Source organism: Alosa pseudoharengus, unplaced genomic scaffold (assembly GCF_046254945.1).
Source record: "Alosa pseudoharengus isolate Yale_2024_CS ecotype anadromous, Long Island Sound unplaced genomic scaffold, YU_APseudo_1.1 YU_APseudo_1.1_scf_8, whole genome shotgun sequence".
Taxonomy (NCBI): Eukaryota; Metazoa; Chordata; class Actinopteri; order Clupeiformes; family Clupeidae; genus Alosa; species Alosa pseudoharengus.
In genome coordinates this window covers 19,052,985-19,062,984 of record NW_027468870.1, presented here as the reverse complement: position 1 = coordinate 19,062,984, position 10,000 = coordinate 19,052,985, and the positions used below count along the sequence as shown (strand labels likewise).

The window sequence follows — 10,000 nt, the reverse complement described above, 5'->3', positions numbered from 1 at the left end:
AGTGCTTTGTCTCCAACGTGCTCTGGTACGGATCGATAAGTGGCAAGTACAGTGTAAGAGCAGGCCAGTGGGGGAGAGGGGAGGACTATCGTGCTCTGGCACAGTACAAGTGAACTGTACCTAGTGTGATTACACACACACAAACACACACACACAAACACACACGCGCGCATTGTAACCACATATTACTACATGCACCTTGTCCCTCCGGACGCAGGTACAGCCCAGCACCCCTCCTGACTCATCGTCGTTGGCGCCAACGTTCAGCTGTGAGACGTGCGGCCAGAGCTTCGCCCAGCAGCCTGCCCTCTTCACACACCGCCTGCAGCACCACCCGCCCGTGGCCCCGCCCAGTCCACCTGGCCCGCCCGCCGACGCCCCTAAAACGCTGCAGTGCAGGTACTGCGCTTTCCGTGCGTCCGACGCTGCCCTGCTGCAGAGGCACCTGCAGGGGGCGCACAACCGCAGCTTCCCACACACCTGTGCCGAGTGCGGCAAGGGCTTCCGCCACCCGTCCGAGATGCGCAAGCACGCGCGCACGCACACCGGGGAGCGGCCGTTCCGCTGTCCACAGTGCTCTTACAAGGCCGCCGATGCCTCCAACCTGAAGACGCACATGAAGAGCAAACATGGCAGCCAAGAGCCACCCTTCAGGTAGGGACTGCTGCTCCAGGACTTCTTAGGGTTCCTGTGTGCTCTGTAGTGTTCCTCAGTGTTCCTCTACCCTACTCATTGTTCTCTAGTGTTCCTCAGTGTTTTAGTGTGTTTCTGTGTTCCTGAAGGTTCCGTAGGATTCCTCTGTGCTCTGTAATGTTCCTCAGTGTTCCTCTACCCTACTCATTGTGATTAGTGTTCCTCAGTGTTCTAGTGTGTTTCTGTGTGTTTCTGTGTGCTCTGCTGTGTTCTGCTGTGTTCCTCTACCCTACTAATTGTTCCTCAGTGTTCGTGAGTGTTCTAGTGTGTTTCTATGTGTTCCTGAGGGTTCTTGTTTGTTCCTTTCCCTTGAGCAGATGTGAGCAATGCAGTCAGACGTTTGCTGAGGAGGACGAGTTGAGTAGCCACGTCTCCCTGTCGCACCCGTCGGCAGAGCCCAGTCGAGGTCCAGTTCCCTCAACGCCAGCGGTGACAGTCCCGCACCAGTGCCCGCACTGTGACCACCGCAGCTCCAACTCCAGTGACCTCAAGCGCCACGTCATCTCCTGCCACACCAAGGAGTACCCCCATGTCTGTGAGGCCTGTGGCAAGGGCTTCCACCGGCCCTCGGAGCTCAAGAAGCACGAGGCCACCCATAAAGCGTCACCCGGGGGAGCGGCCCCCGCAGCCAAGAAGCTCCATCAGTGCCGCCACTGCAGCTTCAAGATCGCGGACCCCTTCGTCCTGAGCCGCCACATCCTCTCGGTCCACACCAAGGAGTCTGCAGGAAGCGGCCCGGGCACTGCTGTTGATGTTGACGGGCAGTCGTCTCCCACATCCACGGAGCAGCCATCCCCACCGCTGTTGTCCCCGGCGTCAGAGGCATCACCGCCCAAAGCGAGCAACAACAAGAAGTCGCCGTCCTCTGTGAAGAAGTCTGGCAGCGGGAGCAGCGGTGGTGGGGCCAACAAGGCGCGGGTGGTGGTGGCGCAGCCGCCTCGTGAGCGCCGCGTCTACCAGTGCCAGTACTGCGACTACAGCACCGGAGACGCTTCCGGTTTCAAGAGGCACGTCATCTCCATCCACACCAAGGACTACCCACACCGCTGTGAGTACTGTTCCAAAGGGTTCCGCAGGCCCTCTGAGAAGAACCAGCACATTGCCCGCCACCATAAGGATGTGATTCAGCCCAGTAGTTAAGGACCCAGACTCGGAACGCTCCTTTAGAACTCTAGAATGATCAGAAGAAAGAGAACGCTCCAGTAGAATTGTAATATGGTCTGAAAAGGGAGGGAGGCCTCACAGAACCTGAAGGAACATTCTGGAAGTTTTCATGCAGATGTCCGTTAGCTGCAACTTTTCTAGATCATGTACTCTTATATCACACGGTCATGACCCTTTGACAAGGGTTCTGGGCCGATTTCCTGTCAGGGTAAAAGGAGTTTAAACACCTGTCGAACAACTGGTGATGAAATCTCAGCCATTGGGCAGAGCAGGAATGACACTCGCTGTGGCAAGTCAGGGGGTTGCGGTTGGGGTTAAATTTAAGGGAGAATATGTTGTCGAAGTTCTTTATGTAAAAGTTTATTTAGCTTGAATTTAGAAATGTCAACATTAACTAGGGCTGGGTATTGGTCCACATTTTTCTATACCAGCGCTGATGAGGTACCTGACATATAGCTGGTTATGATGAGCTATGAAACAAACAAAAAAATCTGCACAAAAAGCTTTAAGTCCTCAGAGATTTTTTGGTTTTATTTTATTTTATCTGCCATCGCTAAAAAGTACTAATGAGACGAAAGCTCTTTGTGTGGATTTTTTTCAGTAGTTTTTGGACTACTGAACCCTGCACCCAGTACATTGACTCCTCCCCTAACGTGCATTTGGGGACACAGCAGCCCTCAGCTCCACCTTTCCTCGCATGTGTGCCACACCCAGACGAACACCTACGCTGGGTGGCAGAGTTACAGGAAAGCTACAGCAGGCGCGTAACTGAAGCATTCCGTTAGCGTTGCGTCTGCTGCAACAATTAGCTTCCACTATAATTAATGGACGTAGCTACACCAGACGTGATAGCGGCATGTACGTAAAAAAAATAAAAAAAATTGCTTTTACATGTCGCGAATGGAGCGCTTCAGTTATGCATCCGGTTTAGCTTACCTGTTAGATCTCTGACCAAACGCCTGCTGAGGGCCTGTCTGCTACAGCTGTGCAGTCAGACAGAGAAGCTTTCAGCTCTCAAGCCTACAGAGCCTGATTCCGTCAGTCACAGTCAGTGGACAAGGAAGGTCAAGACTCTCTGACCGCCATAGCCTACTCGATATCTGAGACCGTTATAGTGTAACGGATGCCAGCTAGCATAACCTCAATCCCCGATGCCTCAAGAGCAGTGCTGGCATGAAAGCTTACAGCCTGGGCTTTTAGCTCAATTGTCAGCACGCTCGACTCCCGATCCGAGATGCTGCTGTTTTGCAGTTTCGAGTCCGGGCGTGTGCAGGGCTGAATCGCGAGGCTACTCTATAATCTGTTAAGCTAATTTCAGCCTAGGAGTCAAAGCCGTTCTCCACCAACTTCCGTTTAGCTGTCACACCAGTTCTAGATCAAATTCAGTTTAGATGTCAGAGCCGTTCTAGACCTTCTCCAGTTTAGATGTCAGGGCCGTTCTAGACCTTCTCCAGTTTAGATGTCAGGGCTGTTCTAGACCTTCTCCAGTTTAGATGTCAGGGCCGTTCTAGACTTCAGTTTAGCAGTCTCAGGAGTGTGCTCGGCTTGGATGGTGGTGAGCTGAAAGGAAGTATCTGTTGGATTCTGTGGGATTCGAGTTGTGTTGAACGCAGATTTGCAATGGCACTCTTCCGTTGTCTTGCATTGTATTTGATACATCGCCACTTGAGGTGCAATATCATAAGAGAGGTCAGGCCTGGCTGGTTAGCATGCTAACTTTAGGGCAATTCCATGGAAAATTACGTTTTTTGTAACATCCATAACGCCAATAAAATGTGATGGCATGGTATGATGTGAATGATTTGAGCATTTGCTATTTTTGGCTGAAGAATGTACATGAGAAAAAATGTACAAAAAATGAATTATCATTCACATCATACAAATGCCAAGGGATTTCACTGGCGTAATGGATGTGACAAAAGTCAATTTTCTATGGAATTGCCCTTTAGTCGATATATAAGCAACACTAGGTGTCTTTGACATTATGTCGAAACTGCTATTTCTTCACATTCTGTTGCTATTTCAAGGTAATTTTTGAATGTTTTGTATGAAAAGAACTACAGATGGTCCCTTTAAGGTCGCCTGAGGAGCTGCAGTGCTCATGATTGGCCCAATGCTGGAGACTTGCAGCCACAGCCCTGCTATCTGGGGAGGAATGTTGATCTGAGGGTGTTGGACTCACATTAGTGTTGGTCATCCTGCAAGATCTCAGTGTTATTTGAATAACAATGTGGAGTTGGAGTGTTCGTTGATTTAGCTGCTTCGGAGTGGAAACCTGGTGTTAAAAAAAAAAAACAGACTATTTCTGCACTCTATGCTATCACTACATGCAGTGTTAAGCCCTTTCAACCCTGCCAGTAGTTACTCTTGTTTTCCTCCTCCACCTCTTCCTCCTTCTCCTTCACGCGTACGAACGCAGTAGGCCCCTTGCTAAGTCCCACACACCACACGCGACACACACTACAGGGGATTAGCTGGCTTGTGTTTATGATGGATTTGAGCTATTGGTTCCTGTTTCTGTCCATGTTTAGGTTGTTGTCCTTGTATCTATTTTCCTGCATCTTCTTTTGCAGCTCAGAGAATTCTTTTCAAATGACTAGGGATGCACCGATATATCGGTATCAATATCGGCCCAGAATTTCCCAGTCAGTGCATCCCAACAAATGAAGTCTGTAGTGGTCAGCAGGATTGTACCCTGTGGTAGAGGAGTTGGGAAGCTCATGAGGAGCTGTGAGATGGATCAGGCAGAAAGTTAATTTATACATAATCTGTAGGTTCCCATGTGTGTGTGTGTGTGTGTGTTTTTTTATTTTATTTTTATCTTTTTATATTTTTTTGTTTACTGTCAAGTTAGTTCTAGCTGCCTCAGACCCATTTGGCCCAGTCTTTAGCCCCAGGGCTTCCTCTCCACCATTAATTGGTCCCAGTGACTAATCCTAGTCTGGGGTTCAGTGATGTTTCTGGTGTTAGTTCCTATTGAAGCACTGCAGCGTTGCAATCTCAACCACAGCGCCGTTGGATGCCCAACTAGACCAGCAGTGCGCAGTACCATGGAGGGACGGTCTACTGCTCTCCTTACTGGTGGACCTCCGAACCTTAGAACCGGCTCCTGACTCTGGACCTAGAACCTCAGAACTGGCTTCTGACCAGCAGTAGCACTGTGGGTTCAGTTCAACGCGGGAGAATAAATCCGAAACGCGGATATGGTGGCCTGAGATGGCCCGGGATTGCTGGGGTTGCTGAACTCATCTGTGTGGACAAGTCGGTCTCAACCCCGATACCTTTCAAAGCTACTGCAGGCCCTGGAGCCCACAGCTCACGTCCAGCTTGTCCTGCATCAGACAGCTGCAAATGCGTCTTGAAGCTACCTGCCCAGCCACCATTTCCACTGAGTCTCCGATTCTGCACTCCACCCTCCATCCACTCCCCTGAGTAACTCCTCCCTCCTCAGTAACCCCATTTTTTTAGTAACTCATCCCTCAGTAACTCCACCCCCTTTTGTAACCCCCTCCCTCCTCAGTAACTCCTCCCTCTCCATCCTATATATAACTCCGCCTGCCAAAACTTCTCCCCCAGCCCCTCCCCTCCCTCTCCGTGGCTCCGGGTTCCCTGATGGGAATTCTGTGACCTCACGGGCTCAACTGACCACTCTGTCTGTGACGTCATAGGCTCAACTGACCACTCTGTGATCTCACAGGCTAAACTGACAGCTCTCTCTGTAACCTCACCGGCACAACTGACCACTCTTTCTGTGATCTCACAGGCTCAACTGACAGTTGTCTGTGGCGCAACGCACTCCTGCTCTACCAACACAGACCTGTTTTTAAATGTGCTCACTTTGCTATCTAAATCAAGGTTTTTTTGGAATGTGTGTGTATGGGGAGAGACAGTTCAAAATATCATCTTCCAGCTGTGCACGTCTGTATTTATCTTTTGTTTCCAGTTTTTGTATATTTGTGTTGTGCAAATAGCGCTTCCCAGATAGCAACCTTCTCCCTCTTTCACTCACTCACCTACTCACTTTCTCTCTCTCAAACACACTCTCTCACTCACTCACTCACACACACTCTCTCTCTGTCTCTCACACACACACACACGCACGCACACCACACACACACACACACACACACACACTGCATTTGCACTAAGGATAGTGCTTCTTAAAACATTGCTTCTAGCGTTTTACCTCCCTTGAATTGGCCCACAGCTGTCACTGGTCCTGAGTTTATTTCCCCTTTGTAAGACTAGTCGCTTGCGTCTGTCCACTCCACAGTCTGTTCTAGAAATAAGGATTCTTTTTTTTTTGACACCCACACAGTCTGCTCCGGGCACCACCGCCACATGGCGGTTCTTATACTTTCTACAGTCTACTTGGAGTCTGTCTCTGTCTCTGACATGTCTTGATGTAAACACTTCCACCAAAAGCCTCTCTAGCGCTACAGCCTATCAAGAAAAGGCTTCGACAAACGTTTGCTAATGATCCAAGGTAGGATCACCAAATTCATTGGACATTTCTCATGTCTGTTGTTTTGGTTATAAGAGTCTGCTAAATATCAGTCAACTTTAATCAATCAGTCAACTTTCACATGGCACCATCTTCAATCAAATAAACAGAATGGAAATAACAGGAGTATTGTGAACTGCGTTACTTTACCCTTTGTAGGTACTCTTGAGTCTTGGCGTGAGCTAAAGTCTGCACGGTTACAAAAAACTGGAGGATACAGACGTCCACAGAGTCGCAGATTCAAACTCTGATGAAGCAAGTTAGACTCTCAGCCTCTCGTGCGCTCACACATGCAAACTGTAACACGGGCCTAAGAGCTTGGTGACGGTGCTGCTAGTTAGGTTTGGCCTGTGGGTGGTCTGGTTAGGTGTTTGACCTGGAAACTGTTCCCTTGAATAGGTGCAAGTCCTTGCTTGTTTCCAAGCAACTGCTCCCACAAAAACCTTTTGGACTGCTGTTGAAGAGACTGAACCATCTCCGCAGGAACCTTTTGGATCTACTGTTGAACAGACTGAACCAGCCCATTGGAACCTTTTGGGCTGAACCAGCTCCACCGGACCCTTTAGGACTGAATTAGCTGCACCTGAGAAGGGAGGATGGACATCTCTCCTTCACACCTCACAGCCAATCACATGAGGTCCTCACTCCGCCCAGCCAATCACTTAGGTTATCCTTAGTCCCGCCCCACCCCGAGGCTGTCAGACACAAACTGGGTTTGCGATGCCACAAAAAACCCCAGACATTTTAGCTGCAGTCAAACTTTTTTTTAGAACTTTATTTATTGAAAATGTCACACATTTTCTGGCGCTGTACAGTTGTGTTGTATAATTATAGCTCCAAAAGAAACCTTTATGGGACATGTGAGGAATTTATTGTTTTAATACTTTTTCTTTGTCATTTTGTTTGTTTGTTTTGTACTGCTAAATTACACTGAGAGAAAAGTAAAAATGTCAAAAGCAGAAAACACATAAATGGTGTATGTGTTACGTTTTTCAGTGTTTTTGTGGCCTGGGTGATTACATAACTACTTTGTTTTTTTTTTATGAAATCAAAGATAAAAAATCTGATTAAAAGGTGAATTATAAAAGTGAAAAAAGAACTGTGTACTCTTACAATTTATTGACCTTCCCATCAAACCTGTAATTCCCAATTCTGACCAGCAGGTGGCAATGTTGTAATTAGCTGTTGAATACTGATATCCTGGGGAAGACGTTTAGGTTTGTCTACCACGGACACCAGCAGGTAGAGAGCAATCATTTGTTCTGCCGTTGAGTCTCTGAGATATCAAACTAAATGTGACCCTACACGTGGGGTTATATAAACTGGTTAGAACACAGCTGAGCTGGGCCGACAGCTCCATGTCCAAGACCCTATATGACCTTTGACCTGTGATTTATGGATCTCAGCATCTCCTAGAATGATGCTGAACCTGAGAGCAAAGCACCACCATGATGAGCCAATCAGAATGCAGAACCAAGCACCAAGAGCCAATCAGAATGCAGAACCCAGTTATTAGTCTGAAACAGTGTATCAGTCATCATTCATAATGAAGTTTAGTCAACACATTCATGCCATTAACAGAGGGCTTGATATGTGTGTGTGTGCTCAAAGTAGATGAGCAGACCTCCAGCTGGTAAGTGGTAAATGCGACTCAAGGGTATGTGTGTTGCCATGGTAATCAGGGCGCCCCAGCTTTCCGGAAAGCAGATGACAGACCGAAGGACACAGATGTCCTGCAGTGTGTGTGTGTGGGGACAGATGTCCTGCAGTGTGTCTGTGTGTGTGTGTCTGTCACAGCTGATTAGGATAGTAGGAGGAAAGCTTCTGCAGTCCTGTTCTGGAGATCCCCCCTTTTACTCTTTTATGGGCCTGTGTGTGTGTGTGTGTGTGTACTTAGGCCCTTTACTCTTTTATGGGTCTGTGCGTGCTCAGGGCCTTTACTATCTTATGGGCCTGTGGGTGTGTGTGTGTGTGTGTGTGTGTGTGTGTGTGTGTGTGTGTGTGTGTGTACGTGTGCGCGCGTGCTCAGGGCCTTTACTCTCTTATGGGCCTGTGTGTGTGTGTGTGTGTGTGCGCGTGCTCAGGGCCTTAACTCTCTAATGGGCCTGTGAGTGAGAGTGTGCACGCGCTCAGTTAGCTACTGCCTCTTGATGTGCATCACATAGCCACTCTACAATATGTACTGTACTGTACATGTTGATTCTGAATAATAACCATGTCCTAAACAGAATTCACTTTTAGCTGTTAGAAGCTGTTCTCTAATATTGTAACAGTGAAGGCAACCGCATAAAGATTGCACAATTTTAAAATACCTAAACTTCACTTCCACAGCACTCGTAAAAGTAAATTAAAATAGTTACAGTATTTCTGATTTCTCTATTAACTTGTAAACTATAAATATCTCATAATTTGACTGCTTATGCTTTCAGTGCTTTCTTGCTGTAGGCTAAGCTATTGGCACAGCAGCATATGGATCAATACATACATCTGTAAGGAGTATGTCATGATATGTTGCAATATCATCTGGCTCAATACATATATCAGTAAGGAGTATGTCATGATATGTTGCAATATCATCTGGTTCAATACATATATCAGTAAGGAGTATGTCACGATATGTTGCAATATCATCTGGCTCAATACATATCAGTAAGAAGTATGTCACGATTTGTTGCAATATCATCTGGTTCAATACATATATCAGTAAGGAGTATGTCATGATATGTTGCAATATCATCTGGTTCAATACATATATCAGTAAGGAGTATGTCACGATATGTCGCAATATCATCTGGTTCAATTTGTAAGGAGTATGTCACCATTTGTAGCAATATCATTTTTTTGAGCACAGCAGCCCTAGTGCAAAGGCCAACGCACTTGTTGCTGAGGTTAAAGGGTTCACACCTTTCCCTATACTTCACACACCCTATAGTCAAGGTATTTTTCCATTGTGAATTGTCATACACACACACACACACACACATAAGACATGTGTCTTCACTAAAGCAGTCATTCTCCTAAAAGCATCTGCAGACTTATTATCAGGTCTATCAGCGTTTCCATCTTTGTTAACAACAACAAAATGGGTCTGTCTCATGGCATGATGGGGCCGCGTGCATAGCAGGCACAGAAACACACACACACGCCCAGACATACACACGCGCCCACACACACACACACACACACACAAAACATCACTTGCCCATATGCAGATATTGGCAGCCTGGTGTTCACACACACACACACACACACACACACACACACACACACATAGACTGAGAGCAGCCCTTTGTGGTTTTGCAAGCTCTGCTTAAAGAGCTTTACCTGCATTAGAGAGGGGAGATTAAACTCAGTGGGTATTGGAACAAAGTGTGTGTGTGTGTTTGTGTGTGTGTATGAGAGAGAGAGAGAGAGAATGTGTGTGTGTGTACAAAAGAGATAAAGTGTGAGAAAGTGTGGCTGTGTGAGTGTACAAGAGAGGGACTGTGTGTGTGTGTGTGTGTGTGTGTGTGTGTGTGTGTGTGTGTGTGTGTGTGTGTGTATGTTCATTGTAAGTGGTGCAACAGGAGACCTCTTGTCATCATTGTGGAACCTTTAAATGCCTTGATCTCCTGTTCTTAGCAGCTCAGCACGTTGTTC

General features: G+C 47.3%; 1 protein-coding gene across 1 annotated transcript in view; it reads left to right on the top strand.

The window, feature by feature from the left end:
• LOC143111471 (zinc finger Y-chromosomal protein-like) overlaps positions 1-7,441 on the top strand; it is a 15,299-nt gene extending 7,858 nt beyond the window's left edge. The window contains exons 9-10 of the mRNA XM_076273711.1: positions 218-654; positions 1,011-7,441. Of these exons, the coding sequence (XP_076129826.1) occupies positions 218-654; positions 1,011-1,833 (1,260 nt within the window). The 3' untranslated portion in view covers positions 1,834-7,441. The remainder of the gene's footprint in view (positions 1-217; positions 655-1,010) is intronic.
• The last annotated feature ends 2,559 nt before the right edge of the window (positions 7,442-10,000 follow it).